Source organism: Prunus dulcis, chromosome 7 (assembly GCF_902201215.1).
Source record: "Prunus dulcis chromosome 7, ALMONDv2, whole genome shotgun sequence".
Lineage (NCBI taxonomy): Eukaryota > Viridiplantae > Streptophyta > Magnoliopsida > Rosales > Rosaceae > Prunus > Prunus dulcis.
In genome coordinates this window covers 17520430-17537243 of record NC_047656.1, presented here as the reverse complement: position 1 = coordinate 17537243, position 16814 = coordinate 17520430, and the positions used below count along the sequence as shown (strand labels likewise).

General features: G+C 39.1%; 4 protein-coding genes across 6 annotated transcripts; 2 read left to right on the top strand and 2 right to left on the bottom strand.

Annotated features, from left to right (window-relative positions):
* The first annotated feature begins 723 nt into the window (after positions 1–723).
* LOC117634204 (tubulin--tyrosine ligase-like protein 12) lies at positions 724–6092 on the top strand. Of its 3 annotated transcripts, none has more exons than XR_004586743.1 (15): positions 725–1181; positions 1290–1526; positions 1796–1920; positions 2027–2243; positions 2442–2567; positions 2661–2917; positions 3202–3309; positions 3644–3785; positions 3890–4055; positions 4234–4391; positions 4577–4900; positions 5069–5143; positions 5258–5327; positions 5485–5610; positions 5776–5892. XR_004586743.1 is itself a non-coding variant. In XM_034368174.1 (15 exons), the coding sequence occupies exons 1-15, from the start codon at positions 915–917 to the stop codon at positions 5923–5925; spliced, it is 2580 nt and encodes an 859-aa protein (XP_034224065.1). In that variant the 5' UTR covers positions 730–914; the 3' UTR covers positions 5926–6092. The 3 variants fall into 3 exon arrangements, 2 of the variants coding, with proteins under 2 accessions (XP_034224066.1, XP_034224065.1); XM_034368174.1 differs by having other exon boundaries at positions 730–1181; positions 5453–5610; positions 5776–6092; XM_034368175.1 differs by lacking the exon at positions 5776–5892 and having other exon boundaries at positions 724–1181; positions 5478–5603.
* On the bottom strand, positions 6066–9959 carry LOC117634205 (protein FIP1). Its single transcript, XM_034368177.1, has 13 exons — positions 9824–9959; positions 9517–9713; positions 9359–9408; positions 8939–9005; positions 8706–8778; positions 8410–8465; positions 7826–7922; positions 7490–7574; positions 7225–7287; positions 6968–7027; positions 6691–6783; positions 6456–6518; positions 6066–6335 (listed from the first exon to the last, which is right to left on the bottom strand). The coding sequence occupies exons 1-13, from the start codon at positions 9883–9885 to the stop codon at positions 6231–6233; spliced, it is 1071 nt and encodes a 356-aa protein (XP_034224068.1). The 5' UTR covers positions 9886–9959; the 3' UTR covers positions 6066–6230.
* A 591-nt stretch (positions 9960–10550) lies between these two features.
* On the top strand, positions 10551–12915 carry LOC117633519 (pentatricopeptide repeat-containing protein At2g06000). Its single transcript, XM_034367156.1, has one exon. The coding sequence runs from the start codon at positions 10762–10764 to the stop codon at positions 12547–12549; it is 1788 nt and encodes a 595-aa protein (XP_034223047.1). The 5' UTR covers positions 10551–10761; the 3' UTR covers positions 12550–12915.
* A 1165-nt stretch (positions 12916–14080) lies between these two features.
* Positions 14081–16498, bottom strand: LOC117634136 (thiol protease aleurain-like). The gene is made up of 8 exons (XM_034368071.1): positions 16126–16498; positions 15873–15994; positions 15591–15706; positions 15420–15493; positions 15056–15320; positions 14774–14905; positions 14526–14661; positions 14081–14439 (listed from the first exon to the last, which is right to left on the bottom strand). Exons 1-8 carry the CDS (start codon positions 16317–16319, stop codon positions 14402–14404), a joined length of 1077 nt encoding a protein of 358 aa, XP_034223962.1. The 5' UTR covers positions 16320–16498; the 3' UTR covers positions 14081–14401.
* Positions 16499–16814: the final 316 nt, after the last annotated feature.

The following is a 16814-nucleotide window of genomic DNA, read 5'->3' as shown; positions in this document are numbered from 1 at the left end:
AAATGATTTTGGCCTTTCAATTGGGTTTGCGTTGATGCAGCGTTTGTCTGCTGAACCTTCAATGGCTATCCAATGTTAATCTTCTTCAACACAATTTTTCCTTTTCATTCTATGGTGAACCCAAGAGAGAGTCAAGATCCAAATAATTACACACACTTGCTATCTGCATTTATTAGTTTGTTTTTAGCCTTATGAAAATTCAGATATATCATCTACGTTAAAGGAGGAGTCTATGATGACTGATGAGACTGTGATTGTGACAAAAAAGATGCCAAATGTTACCATATACGGTGATGGGTCACAGAAGAGCATCATCACCGGGAATAAGAACTTTGCAGACGGATATATATATAAGGCCTAACTCACCATTTTAAACCATATGATATGCTCCACTTCCATACTTACTGTAAGAAGTTAATGCCATTGTCAATGGCACTTATTCCTTTTTTTTTCATTTGTTTCTGTTTCAACCGCCTTAGGAGAAGGTTTTGTGGCAAAGTCCATGGGATTCAGAAACACGGCAGGTCCTGAGAAGCATCAGGCAGTGGCAGCAAGAGTGCCAAGACTGATAACAGGGTCAAGTGGTCTGGATATAAAGTCATTGACAAGACAGAGGCCATGAAGTATACTGTTGGGACTTTCCTGAAAGGGAATGCTTGGCTCAGGGCCAAAGGGGGTTCCTGTTCGCTTAAAAAAAATAAGGACCCACTCTCACAAAGTGGGCCCAACCAATATCCAACCCATTAAGCCGAATAATTGTGGAACCAAATAAAGCCCAACCCAAATCTAAATTCTCCTGGAAATTAGACTCCTCTTCCTCCTTTTTTCTCACTCAGCCGCCGCCAAAACCAGTGGTACACTCATCAGATCAGACACAGCAAGTGAAACCTCGTCGTACGCAGTCGACAATCGCAATGACGAGAATCGAAACCTACGAGGACTTTGTCAAAGTTCACGGTCTGCTTCTGGCAGCCTCGGGATTGCCTCAGTCACTGCACCGCCAGCTGTTCCAGAAGCTTCTTTCGGAGAGCTTCGATGGCGGGTCCCACTTCCAAATCGAGCCCACCGAGGACGGCCGTCAGCGGCGTCTTGTTTTGACCTCCGACTCCATGCCCGAACACTCCGACGTCTTCCTTATCGATCACGCCTGGACTTTCCGCCTCTCCGACGCTTACAAGCAGGTTCTTTACTTCTCTAGCCGTCCTGATTTTCTAGTGCTCTGTTTGGTTTCCGAGAAAAATTCGAAAAGAATGAAGCTTTAATCTTTGGGGGTTTGTTTGGTTGTGTAGTTAATGGAAGTTCCTGGGTTGGCTGAGAGGATGGCGGCGATAATGTGTGTGGATGCTGATTTGAATTCTGAGTCAGAAGAGGACCGTTTGAGTGAGGGCAATGCAAAACGGAGCGTTTTGGAGGTACTGGAAAATGAGATTACTGAAGCCAACGGGAACGTGAGGTGGTTGGAGCTTGAGGACCTTGACATCGATGATGAAACGCTGTCGTCCTTAGACTTGTCTACTAAGAGCCCAGTATGTCATTTCTAAAGCTCTATAAACCCAATCAGAAGTGTTCGAAAAATCGGCATAGGCGCTGCCTAGTCGCTAGGCGGCCTGGGCGGGTCGGGTCCTTTTTTTTTCTTTTCCCCCCTGACTTTAAAGAAAACCTACCTCAAGCTGCCTCTCTCTCCTCTCTCTCCTCCTCAAGCAGTTCAAAATAAATTTATAATTACCGCCTAGCGATTTTTTGAACATCTTGCAGTATTTTATTTTCCTAAGGTCTAGTATGTTTATACTTTCAGGGTTTGTTTGCATTATCCTTGTGTGGAAATAAGCTTGAGAATGTGGGAGTAGTTGTTCGGGAAGTTACTAAGTTCAAAAATCTAAGAGCTCTATGGCTGAACAATAACCCAGTTGTACAAAATTGGTAAGCATGCTTATTAATATTCAGAAAGGTGTTAATGTCTGCTTTAACTGAGCCACTTCTGAGAGATTTTGTTTTGTTTTGTTCTGTTTTGTTTTTGTCAACTCAGTGGTGATGAATTGGCAGATAAAGTTCTTCGAGAATTGCCGAATCTTGAAATATATAACTCAAAGTTTACCTCCAATTATGATGAGTGGGCAATGGGGTTTTGCGGAGGAGTGTATGATAAGGAAAATCCAGGGAGCGTTGATCAGCCTGACAACGCATTGAAGCAAGTCACTGATCTTGATCTGTCAAATAGATGTATTCACAATTTGTTCAATAAGGTTCAAGCATTTTCTATATATCTCTCACTTTTTTCACAAAACCATTTTACTATTTCTGCTGACGAAGTCTGATATTTTATTTTACGTACATGGTAAAGGATGATGGTGGATTTTTAGAGTCAAAGAACATACTTAGATGATTGGTAAACTAGCAGCATTCACTGATATGGTTACTTTTTCTTCTTCTTTTTTTTTCAGGCATTTACACCTCTTCAGCTTCCATGTCTTTCATACTTGAATCTTCGGGGAAATCCATTGGAAGAGACCGCAGTGGGTGACTTGTTGCAGTTACTCAGGAATTTTCCTTCTTTACAGTCCCTGGAGGTAATATCTTCAGGAATACTTTTCTCTAGCATAAAGTTTCCTTCGTTGAACAAACCACTTTGACTATAATTAAAATGTGAACTTATTTTATAGGTGGATATTCCTGGCCCTCTTGGAGAAAGTGCTGTACAAATTCTTGAATCTCTTCCTAATATTTCAGTACTAAATGATGTCAATGCATCAAAAATACTTGAAACTGAAAAGGATGTGGTTGACTCAGTGCTTCAGCCACGTCTTCCTGAGTGGACTGCAGATGAGCCACTTACTGATCGTGTTATAAATGCAATGTGGCTATATTTAATGACATATCGACTTGCAGATGAGGAGAAGATCGACGAGACCTCTGTACTGTATGTTTCTCAATCTCAAAGAAAACAGATTTCTCGATGATTCATGCATTGAAAATGTCCATGAACATAAGCGGTGGATTATTAAAGTATTTTCAAATAGAAAAGCATGGTTATAGTGGAGCATTGCATATCGTTGTACTCTGGTTCTGCTTGTTTGGTGTTTTGTTGTATCTCTTGAATAATTGAGATCACTATCGTCACAGAATAAATAAATTGCACGTACATGAATAAACACCAATTATTTACTTTGAACTGATGATCCTCTGCTTTGTTGTTCTTTGTAGATACGTGATGGATGAGCTGGGTTCAGCTTTGCGGCATAGTGATGAGCCAAATTTCAGAGTGGCACCTTTTCTCTTCATGCCAGAGGGGACACTAGCATCAGCTGTGAGGTTGTCAATTTTTTTTTTTTTCCATTTGCTTTTCTGTTTTTCTTACGAATTTTCCTCGTCTTCTTAGATGAACTTGGTATCCAATTTATAATTGTACTGTAGAAATTTCATTCTTCTTGTTTGTATGGCAAAATTGGCAATTTGAAAGGTAGATGCAGAAACCTGGGTTCTTTGGAGTAATGGATTTAATTGCCTATGTTCCTTTTGGTCCTTTACATAGGTCCATGGAGATGTTATATGCATAATTTGTACTGATACATCTTTGTCTTTGGTGTAATTTGTATGAGAAACTACCACGGTAATTAAAATAATTTATTGGTTGTATTATTTTCAGCTTCTCGATATTATGGCCAATCCAGAATGTTCAAAAAGGTTATGAGTGCACTCGTGATTATCTTTTTGGTATTGGAGAGGACAAGCAACGTTCTGCCAGACTCACAGCTTGGTTCAATACACCGGAGAATTATTTTATTAGAGTATGGTTACCTAATAAAACATTAGGATTTGGTTTGAGCTATAATTTATTTTCAAATTGTTGCTTGTCAAAAATTTTGATATTAATTGACATTAATTTCTGCAGGAGTATGAAAAGCACCAGCGGAGCTTGAAATCAAAGAATTTAACCTCTCTGACGTTGGATTCATGTCCAACAAGAAGCCTGCATCGTAGTGAAACCTCGGCTTTACATGTGTACACTGATATACCTCAAGTAGAAGAACTGTTGACACGTCCTGAGTTTGTAATCAGTAAGTATTGTAGTTCAGTTTTGCATGACTTTCTAGGCTTAACTTCTTATGTACTTGTTCAGGAACTCTCCTTTTAGAATATTTTGAGTGTGTGTATTTTATGTTGCCATGCTCTGATAGATCTCTCTCTCTCTCTCTCTCTCTCTCTCTCTCTCTCGGTTTTGGGTGGTGCTTTCAGCCACTGATCCGAAGGATGCAGAAATCATATGGACGTGTACACAGGTGGATGAGGATATGAAGAAGGCTACAGGAATAACAGACAATCAGTACATAAACCAGTTTCCTTTTGAGGCGTGTATTGTGATGAAACATCATTTGGCAGAGACTATTCAGAAGGTTAAGAAACCAGATTCACATTGGATGCAAATGCTAGTGTTAATACTCTTCTACATGATCCTCCTTTGTCTTTCGTCCGTCAGTTTAAAATATCTTAAGTTCTCTCCCTTCAAGACAATCGTCTTGCTTATTATAATTGTTTACCAAAAGTGAAATAACAGAATCTTTTTACCCCCTATTAACAGGCGCATGGATCTCCTGAATGGCTGCAGCCTACGTATAATCTTGAAACACATCTGTCTCAACTTATTGGTGACTATTGTGTACGTAAAAGAGATGGACTTAACAATCTATGGATCTTAAAACCTTGGAACATGGCACGAACTATAGATACAACTGTCACTGGTAATAGATCTGCTATCATACGGCTCATGGAGACTGGACCAAAGATATGTCAGAAGTATATTGAGCACCCAGCTTTGTTCCAAGGGAAAAAATTTGATATCCGCTACATAGTTTTAGTCCGGAGTATGAACCCTTTGGAAATATTTCTTTCAGACACTTTCTGGGTATGCACGTTGTCTCTGTTGAGTAGATTCTTTCTGATTTCCAATCATGAAGGGATATTTTTACCTTCTGTGGAGTTGATGGGAAGAACATCCCTTCAGGTCTTTATTGTTTGAATTATTATCTGTAAGAATTCTCTTTTCAACTAGTTATTTTCATCTCCATTTCAGGTTAGATTGGCAAACAACCAATATTCTTTAGACCAGCACAGTTTGTTTGAGTATGAGACTCACTTTACTGTTATGGTATGTTCTGCACACCATGCCGTAGCATAAGGATTATAATTCAGTTTTTGAATTATTCAACAGGACTTTATATAATGTTAATTCATTTCATAACCACTTCACTATGGCTTTCAGAACTACCGAGGGACATTGAATCACAAGAACACATCGGAATTTGTGAGGGAATTTGAACAGGAGCACCAAGGTATAAGGGGCATGTCCAGTTTGTATTCGTTTGCTTGCTTCACCCTCAAGAGAAAAGGTTTTTAGGCTTTTAGCATGCTAAGCGTACTTGACTAACTTCTTTCGTTGATTCTGTGTTTGTTGCAGTTAACTGGTTGGATATTCATTCGAGAGTTAAGAAAATGATCCGATCAGTCTTTGAGGCAGCTGCACGAGTACATCCAGAGATGCATAGTACAACATCGAGGGCCATGTATGGGGTGGATGTCATGCTTGACAGTTCTTTCCAGCCAAAGTTACTGGAGGTATGTGCATTTTAAGCAACATCATCTTTTTCTGATTCTTCACTTTAGTATCAATGAGGTGCTTATTGAAGTCCGAAGTTCTGCAAAATTAGGGATTGCTGAACTCACTTTCGTGCTAGTCTCAAACAGTGATGTGCGAATAATGCAATTTTGACCGCTTTGTAGGTGACCTACTGTCCTGACTGTGGAAGAGCATGCAAATACGATATGGAGGCTATAGTTGGAGACAAGGAAGTAATTAGAGGCCGTGACTTTTACAATTATGTCTTTGGTTGTCTCTTTTTGAACGAAACAACTCATGTTAGGCCATTGTAATTGAGCTATAGAGGACCAAATAGAATTGTAAGGATTGCGTATCGGCAGTTTTGGGCCATCAAACCCACAAGTTATTCTCTTACGTCTTGTACAATGGAAAAGTTGTAATCAAATCCTTCCGCATAACATGCTGGTTTTTGAAAAAGAGTTACAGCTTTGTTTTGATAGATTTATTCACAATTGTTATATACAAGTGTAATGCTTCGTGTCCATTTTCCCTCCCAAATTTTCTTTCCCAAACTGAAGTAAATGAAAGGGAGAGAATTACAAATATGCACGTCTAGAAAAAGTGATGAAGCTCCAAGCTACTTGGTTGGTTCAGATGAGGATTGTGATTGACTTCTGAGCGTTGGAATCTTCTTTTGTAATTCAAGATTGGACATCCGCTCAGCCTCCAATGCTCGTTCAAGCTTTAATATCACAAATCACCATATTCGTTATCCAAAAATTTCATGGCAAGAAAAATGATAAGCCAACTACATTGACAAAGTGTAGCTATTCACAAATAACTTGAGGAGGGATGATAATACCTTTGCTGCTCGGGTACTCCATTCTCCTAAAATGGCTCTCAATCTTTCGTTCTCCTCTACGTACTGTTCAAATAATAGTTAAAATGGGTAGGAAATCGAAGAATAAAGAAAAACTATGCAATACAAGAATCTAACGGCATAAACATGAGGTTTGATTCACAGGATTTTTAGGGTTTTGGGCAGATATTAACCAAATATTTAATTTTGAACATTAAGAGTTAATACAGTAGGATACCTGATTGTTGGTCGTCCGAACTTTCTGGATTTCAGAATCCCTCTCAGCTATCAACGACCGAGCAAGCCTTAACTCAGACTGCAATTGATTCATCTGCAATGTAAATATATCTCTGAGTTAACTATTAACGTTGATTATGTGATGTAGAAGACAACAACATATGAAGCATTCAAATATTCATTCTGATGATATCAGCTAACTGCATCAAACTAACAACCTTTGAATTTTCATAAAGTATCAAGAGGAAAACCCACTTGGTATTCAAACCAGGTATTACCTCAGCAGAAACCGTCCGTAGTTCCTGATCACGAGCTGCCAATAGATGGGCAAGGTCAACCTGCAAAAACAGACACTGGTAAGCATTGCTTTGATCATTTTTCATATAACAAATAGCATGAAACAAGATCACTGCTTAAATTACTATGGCAGGCATGCAAGCATGCATGCAGTCCTAAAATATGCATGTCCATGTTAGAAATCACTTCAAGAGCTTTTCCTATTCAACAGAGTACTTCAATAATAGAAATTAATTACCTGAGGTGTGCTTCCATCATTAGTTCGTTCATAGTTACTTAAGCACTCTTGCAATCGAAGGATCTATACAAGTTTAGAATAAGAATAAATAATACAATAATAAAAAGTCGACTAGAAAAAACTTAATATGCAAACATGGAACACCTAATTTCCCATGCCACACTTAAGTGACTAAAAGCATTAGTCAAAAACCTGAGGGAACTGCATGTTAGAAGAATCAGTGCAATAATACAACCACCAATCTCAATAATACACCATGAGATACCTCTTCACTCAAAAAATGAAGGTTTTCACGCTGATATTGCAACAAAGCCATCTGCTGATCAGAAAGTCGACCAGCATCATGATACCTGTCACAACACATATTGCATCAGTTTTAGTTGAAGTATTAATGCATATGCCTCTTTGCATGTGCACAAGCAAAAGAAACTTCTTCCCTTAGGATGCTTGAAATATAGCAGTTTCCAGTTCATCCAAGTATCTTCGGTTATGAACTGTTAGAAATTCTTGTGATGTATCTCTCTTCCATTCTTATAAGGGTTGGAAGCAAGATTATAGGATATCACTGGAAAAAAGAAAAAGAAAAAAAAAAGATGATTACCTCAAACCTTCCAAAGAACTTGAGGGTTGAAGGGGAGAATATAATGACTTTAAGACATCAGGCTGGGAATTTAATGAGTTGTACTGGTGAACATAACCTGGAAACACCGGAATTAAAAATAAATGAGATGTGACTACAATCAATATAAGAGCTCATGTTCTGTATATAGCTGTGCTTGTTGGAGCTCTACTTTGTGCAAGATATGATAAAAATACAGGATTAAGTACAATGTTTGAGTGCAAGGATAACTTTTTCACATAACCAGCATGAAATAATAGTATACCAAATGCCCTGTGAATCTAATTCATTGAAATTCCATCCAGTAAAATGGAAGAATTTTAAATCTCTTGGGCATAAAATTGGGGAATAAATAGGCTTTTCAAATCACCTAAATAAGGTCTGATTAAAAAACAATCCCTTATTTGATCCAAAAGAAAAAATCCCTTATAAGACAGGATCCCATATTAAGCCTCCACCCTCCAGCATGACAACCAAGAAAGTTCCCCAAGTAAGCTAGCAAGTAACCTGATAAATACTTCAAACTTCGTAATTAAAATGCACTTCCCAAATGCACACACTCTCACCAATATAGATACTCATAAAAGATCCGGCACATATTGCTTCAATTACCATAACAGTCCTGCAAAATATAAGGGTAATCAATATTCAGTCGTGGGCCAATTCATAAAACTAGTTTTCATATCAAATTTATCCAACCAAAGTCCACACGACATCTTGATTTCCTGGGCCAGAATTTGAAATCATTAATGTTGTTGAAATCATGGATTTGAAAAGGGGTAAAGAAACTGGAAAGGAGATAACAGATACATATTCTAATTAAGAAATTATTATGCTCAGCATCATAGGTTGGTGTTGATACCTCAAAATTGCGGGCAGAGTAAGGAAACTGATGTGGGGTCTCCAGACCATGACAAGTAACATTGCAGCAGTTCCTAACATTCAAGCAATATATCAGAAACCAAATTCAAATAATAATGCTAATAATAAAAAATTCAGGGAGAAAATAACAGCAGAAAAATAATAGGTAGACATATTTCAAGACGGAGGGGGAAAAACAGACCAAAGAAACAACTCAAACACAAACCGGCATACCATATGAAGTAGCTGCAAAAGGTAGGCGAACAATATGCTTCAACTTCTGGCTGAAACTATAATACCCCTGTGAAACAACGTGCATCTCGTGGTTAACAAACCAAGTAAGTTGTAGCTTATGTAACAGCAAAATTTAGCATCCCAACACAAAAATACTACCGGACAAGTAATACTGAAACAGGAGTGCAGTTTAGAAGCTGGATCCATTTAATAAGTTTATCAGAGTCACTCCCACTCGGAATATGCAATTCTGAAACTCGGGGGAAGATTAATCCCCCATAAACTAACTTTTGGTGTTGATGACCCTTTTGCACCAACATAAACTTTCAGTTCAAAGGGTGTAGCTACTCGGAAGTTGTATTTGTGTATAATGTGGGTTCCATCCTAGGAAATAGAAAACTAATTAAACAAAAAGGTTACCTGCAAGCGTATTTTCTGAACTTGGTATACCAGATACTGCTGAAAGATGCCTGAAAACGTTAAACACAAGCTCTAGTGCATCAAAGATTCAATTTTGATGTGTAAACAGTAAAATTCGCTATAATTGAACAATTCCCAGATCAAAAATTACAAAAAACCTGTGACTATCAGAAGAAGGACGTTGCAACTACAAAGCAATTGCGGGATTAAATCGCGTATGGGATGAAAAATCCATGGAGCTGCGACAGCCAGAGAAGCATAGCCTACGAGTATAATCAAGTAAAAAACACTTCCGAAAAGGCTTCTCGACTTCCGGTGACCGAACAATGGAGCCTCATGCATTATATCCAGAAACCTTAAAGTGAAGCAATGGAAGCAAAAACAGTGATTTTTGAATCAGGTAGCAGAAAGTGAACACATTCACGCATTGTGTGGCAATCACAACGAAGATTGAGGAAGACTTACAGTGCGTTGTCCTCGGGAGACGTTGAGGGCAACGAAGCGTGCCTCTCTCTCTCTGTTGACATTTCTGATCACAGATTTCTCAATTTCTATGTGAATTACGATCTCTCTTTCAAGTTTGATCCTTTATAAAGAAGGAAGTTCAGTCTCTCAGACTCTCGCAGAGCTTGCTCGTTAATACTTGTTTATTAATTGATTAATTAATTAATAATCAATTAAATAATGTTATTTAGTCAAAAAATCACTTTAAATCCTTATAGTTTGTAAACTTTAGGGGAGAGGAATTTCTCACAAACACACGCAACTATGATGTCGTAGGGATTCGAACTTGAGATCTCTAATCTGCAAGTCAAGACCTTTTTTCACTGGTTAGATCCTATTTGCATCCTCATAATTTAAAACCGACCAATTCAAAGACACCTTATAAAATTTATAAAATTCTTCAATTCCGTTATGTTTTGAGCACAAAGTTTGATATAATGTGATAAATCGACAAACTACATAAATTTAAATTAACTTTTTATCAATTAAAACTATATGAATAAAATTGACAAAATTAAAACTACGAGACTAAAGTGTTAAATCGATGACAAACAACATGGAACAAAATTAACTTTTTGCTTATTGTTTAAGTATCAAAGCATTGGGCTTAATATTTGGCCCAAAGCGCCACAGACTAAGTCTCAAAGATGGGTAATGTTACCTTAACCGGTCGGTGAGACAAGCTCCAACTAAAATCCCCAGTGATAAACCCTAAGGCAGAGCTATCACAGCTTCAGAAAAATGAGCCAAATTTCAGGCTTTCTGCTTCGTCCTCCATTTCTGGTTTTTGGGTTTTCCTTCATTTCATCTTTTATGTATTGCTCTGATTAATTTCTCCCTAACTTTTCAATGAGAGTTTGGATTGCTATGCTGACATTGTTGGGTTTTTCGTCATCTCCATGAAGACTAAGGATCCGAATCGAAAACCCAATTCGATTTCCGAGCCACCCGTAAGAAAACCTGGTCAAACGAATCAAACCCAGACAAGGATTGTGATTGAGAATATCTACGAGAGCAGAGCTGAGCCAAGTGATGGCGTGGCGGTGCAGATGACCCTCTTGTTCTTCACAGCCCGTCCCACCTTTTGGGTTCGAGCCTCCAAGATCGCCATTTCCCATTTCCACAGTCTTGCCCATGGAGGAGCTCGACCTCAAATAGAGGTAATATCAAACCCAGAGGCTTGGTTTGTTAAGGTTGTTTGCACACTCTTTGTTCGCTCGCATGCTTTGGATTCTTACTTGGGTTATCTTAGTAAGAACTTGACGCCTTCTATTGCTTTCGAGGTTATTAGACGGCTAAACCATCCGAAACTGGGGTTGAAGTTCTTTGAGCTTAGTAGGCTCAGTTTGAGTGTTAACCATAGTGTATGGACGTACAATTTTCTTTTGAGGTCTCTATGTCAAATTGGTCTTCAAGATTCTGCTAAGTTGGTGTTTGATTACATGAGGAGTGACGGCCATACGCCTGATGATTCGATTGCAGAACTATTGGTATCATCCTATGCCCAAATGGGCAAGTTAAATAACGCTGAGAACCTTCTTGATGAGGTTCACTGTGGTGAGGTTAGATTGTCGCCTTTGGTGTACAATAACTTGTTCAATGTGTTGGTTAAGCAGAATAAAGTAGAGGAGGCTGTTTGCTTATTTAGAAAGCATATGGGTTCGCATTGTCGTCCAGATAGTTGGACTTTCAATATTCTAATTCGAGGTTTATGCAGAATTGGAGAAATTGATAAGGCTTTTGAGTTTTTCAGTGATATGGAGAGTTTTGGTTGTTACCCTGATATCGTTACATATAACACACTAATTAGTGGACTTTGTAGGGCTAATGAGGTAGATAGAGGGTGTCATTTACTTAAGGAGGTTCAGTCAAGAATCGAACTTTCACCGGATGTTATAACTTTTACGTCAGTCATATCAGGCTACTGCAAATTGGGTAAGATGGAGGAGGCCTCTGTTCTTTTTGATGAGATGAATAATTCTGGAGTTGGACCAACTTCTGTTACTTTTAATGCATTGATTGATGGATTTGGTAAGTCTGGTAACATGATTTCTGCACGTGCTATGTATGAGAAAATGCTCTTTCATGGTTATCGTCCGGATGTTATAACCTTCACTTCCCTAATTGATGGCTATTGTCGAGCTGGGAAACTGAGCCAGGGATTAAAGCTTTGGCAAGAGATGAATGCAAAAAATGTATCTCCAAGTGCATATACGTTCTCTGTCCTTATTAATGCTTTGTGCAAGGAGAATAGACTACAGGAGGCGCGTGAGTTTCTGAGGCAATTGAAGAGGAGTAATGTCATTCCCCGACCTTTTATATATAACCCTGTGATAGATGGATTTTGTAAGGCTGGCAATGTTGATGAGGCAAACCTAATTGTGGCAGAGATGGAGGAGAAGAGATGTAGCCCTGATAAAGTGACATTTACCATTCTCATACTCGGGAATTGTATGAAAGGGAGAATGTCAGAGGCAATTAGCAACTTTAAAAGGATGTTGGCGATTGGATGTGCCCCAGACAACATCACTGTAGATTCTTTGATATCTTGCCTCATGAAGGCTGGGATGCCTAATGAAGCCCATCACATTAAGAAAATTGCATATAAGGATCTGAATTTGGGTATGTCACCTTCACTAAGAGCTGATCATTTGAGAGCAAATGCAAAAATTACAGTGGCTGTTTGATTGAAGCTCTGCCACGAAAGTGGAATTGGAACACTGCTTGCAGTGGTTGGACAAGATCCTCCCACAATGGTAATTCAAGTATCAGAATGAAGCATGGGCAGTTTTGTGACACAAATGAGTCGACAACTAGTAAGTGTTTTGCCCATGTTCATTTTTAGTCGAGACTGTATATTAGCCTTGCCATACAACTTTTGCTCAACGAAACAATTCTTCGATAGGCCAGCCCTACACTCCGCAAGTGTAGTTGTTCATGTTCTGGCTTCTCAGCCACCATGGATCTAGTGTTATGGCAAGGCAAAGGGAAGTGGGAGGGAGGAATTACAAAGCTGAATAAGCTGAATAAATCACTTCGCATAGAATTATTTTTGTGCATACTTGTCTATGTTAATTACTTCAAACGTATCAGCAAGTGCGTATGTCATAATTGATTTGCTCGCCTCGTTTCATATTGATGGCTTGCAAATGATTCTTCTAAATTATGAAAATCATTGCCACCAGCACCAAGGATGCTTTGCCGCATTACCTGAGAAGTTGCTGTTGTATGAATTTCACTCCATTGAATCTAATACCACACAAAATATATATTCTCAGCTATTTCTTTTCTTTTTGGCTTTTAAGTTTAGATTCACGGTGCAGTGTTGTCAGTTCTGGATTTAAACTTTGAGCAATACATAAACTGGAAGGAGTGTAATAAAGGATTAAAGTTAACCATGACAACGGAAGCCTAATGAAAGGAATTTTTTTAATTAAAAAAAAAATTAAAGAAAAAGATGATGGATCTCCCAAAAGGGTTTCCTAGAATTGGTGATTTTGGTTGAAGCCAAAAATCAGAATTTTAGGGTTTAGGGCAACCTCCTCCGGAGGGCAGATACAAATTAAACACTGATGGTTGTATGTCTGAGGATGGTGCCATTGGAGTTGGGGGTGTTGTCAGAGATTACTCTGGTGCTTGTCTTGGTGGCTTCTCTGCAAACATGGGCTTTAGGCAAGTTCTGCAAGCTGAATTATGGGCTCTTTACCATAGAATTGGTGACTAGCTGCCAGAAGATGCTTAGGTCCAAAGATTGCAATATTTCTCATAAAATATTGAGAAGGAAATTGTCTTGCAGATAAATTGGCAGCTCTGAACTCAAAACTAGATTTGGGGTGTAGTTTTTGGGAGAGCGTGTCTGAAGGGTTTGGACATTATCTACTGGAAGATTTGAGGGGGGTTGCTGGACCCAGAAGTATGTTTATGTAGTTTTGTTTCTAAGCTTCGGCTCCCTTAGAACCAAAAAAAATAAATCACAATTTTATCAAGCCAAAGGAAAAAAAAATATAGATATCAGAATTTTACAACTTTTTGGCCGGCCGAGCTTTAATTCTAACGATCAAAGTTGCTTGCGATAGTGGGAACTTGACTTTGTTGTTCTTGTGACCCTTCCATCTTAAAAGGAAAATTAAATTTAAATGAGAAAAGCAAAGCCTGTCATTCATACTTTGCAATAATCCAGATGGGTATTATCGCGAGGAAACATCAAAATCACCCCAATTTACTTTTCTAAAGGATTAAATTCCATGACATTTAAACAGCATAAAGCATTAAATTAAACAATACTAGATTGATATCTTTTGGTGTAATGGCAAGATAATTTAAACACAAGTCTTTGTCGCTTATCATTACACTGGCCGTAAATAAGTAAAGTCTTGTATCTTATTTTGTGCAGCAAGACTGAAACATTACAATCACCACAAAAGAATAACCCTTCTTCATCTTCAAGCTGGAAACCTACTACTCCATCAGTACATCCCAGACTGAAACAAGATGAATTTTGTATTACATATCCACAGCAAGGCCACCATTTCTTCCAATTCAAGCAACAATCGGGTACGATGCACATGTTGCAACACCTGCAATCCAGATCATCGAAATCAATAAGACTCTGCACCTCAATTCCCAGCCAAGAACATAATCCAAAGTTAACCGGAAAACTTACCGCACATGTTCTTCCCAAACTCCATCTTAAAGTAGCCATTGTCACCCCAGCTTTCTCCCCAAGAGTTCTTGATGAGCCAGAAGGGGACACCGCCTTCCTCTCCATACCCAACTGCAAGAACAGCATGGTTCACATCCTGCCAAACAAAAGTTAGGAGATTAATTAGGTTAACATTTTACTTAATTTGATAAATAAGCATAGATTAAGGCTACTCTGCCTCATTCACCTAATCTGAAATTAAAACTCACCATGGGACTGCTGCCACAAGTGTCACTGGTGTAGACTCCCGACTTGTAAAATCGGAAACTTTTGACCACCTGAAAGGCGACGCTGACTGGCCGCACAAACGCAACTGCATGCTTTAGTTCTTGTTCATCACCCTGCATAATTTTCACTATAACCATTAGAAGCTGCGCTCCTTCAACTTAAAACATCTCAAAGTCAAAAGTACTTATATCAACTAATTCAGTCGGATTAGCGTGTCGAAATAACTTCTTTAATTTTTCTTTTTTCACTCCTACTAGGCTTACCAGGGTGATATTGACAGAGTCGAGCACTTGGGCACCAACGTTTTCAGCTGAAAATTTGCAAGCCCCGTCGGTTCCAACGTAAGGATATGCAGCCTCGGTGTCGAGACCGCCGTTGTATTTGATGTACTCAAAAGCTTGAGATGGCAACCCACCACTGCAGCCAAAGTTATTGAAAGCTCCAGCACAATCCACAAGCTGCTGCTCAGAGAGAGAGATTTGCTTTCCGAATGCCTGCACATAAGCTGCCTCAAGAGCCCCAGTGGTGCTGCAGCAGCCACATATTTATGTTAAACACTAGAGGCACTTAATTAGCACACATTTCATTTAACTATGATCTATAAGTACTTAAGCTAATTAAACCAACCTGAATGTCCAGCAAGATCCACAGTGACCTTGGTCTTTAACTGGGGTCACTATGCCTTCTTCTCTCCAGTTTTTCTGTACACACACAGAAACAAATATAATACAAGAATTTGAGACCTGGGTCTTGACTGTCCATTAAAAAAGAAGAAGAAAGCTTAAGCTTTTAGTATACCGATTCAGGAAGAACGGCATCAGTGAGCTTGTGGCTGCCCTTTGTGGTGGCAGAGCAGTTCTGGGCAGCTCCCAACCTCTGCCTTCTGAACTCTTCCCAACTCCAATCAGCAAACCCTGAAGCGTCATCGATTCATCGACGCAACCACACAATCAAAACCCAAATCCCAAAATATTACTCTATTCTCTTTATTTTATTTTATTATTATTATTATTATTATGAACTAAAAACAGAGAAAAAACAGAGTAAAAATTGAAAAGGGTGGCTTCAGAATATTATTACGATTGACAGCAAGAGTGTAAGGCAAGCCCTTCTTGTTTGTGGATCGAATCAGCTTCTTATTCTCCGAGAAAATCTCATACCGCAGCTTCATCTCCTCCACGCTCTCATACTTCTTCCCGTACCTTCATTAACACAAACAAAAACAAAGTTAATTAACTAAAACGACAGCTCATGACTTCAGAAACGAATTTAATCTCTGTTTTGATCTGACGGTTATGAGGGACGGAGTGCTGGGTGTGGGAGGCCCACTCACCGGTGAGCGAAGCGGGCGAAGTGGAGGGCGCGGCGAGAGTAGCCGAGGACTTGGACGACTTGCTGCTCCAGCTCACGGAGGCCATCCGATACCAATCTGATGGGGTTGGACTCGTCGAAGCTCGATGCTGCTGCGCCGCAGCTGATCGCCACCAGGACCAAGGCGGCGGACAAGACCAGCGTCACGCGAGCCATTGTTGTAGTTCTCCGACAACCGTGGTATGTTGGAGGAGAGAAGATCGATGGAGATTCTTGTTATTGAATATTTGAGGTCACGAGGGTCTCTCTGGTGCTGCGAGGGCACTGATTGGGCTTCTTATTGTACGAAGCTACCCAATCAACAGTTGCCACGTTACTGTGGCTGCGGGTACCTTGGGCAATTCTATACGTATGTGGTACTTTACTTTACTTCCGTTGTCGATGACGTACGGCATGACCTGAAGCTTTTTTGAGCTGTTTCTGTTTAACGCTTGTATTGCAAACGCATTTTCCTTCTTATTTTTTTAATTTATTTATAGTTTTGTTTACTTTACATTTGAAACATGAATATTAATAAAACTATCGAATATCGAATATTGTTTACTTTAGTTATAAAATGACAAAAATTCTTGAAGGTGATTTACAATATTATAATTCATATGAAGTGAATGTAAGAGTGAATCTAGTCTGGTTTTGTTTGTGTGGCCTAAT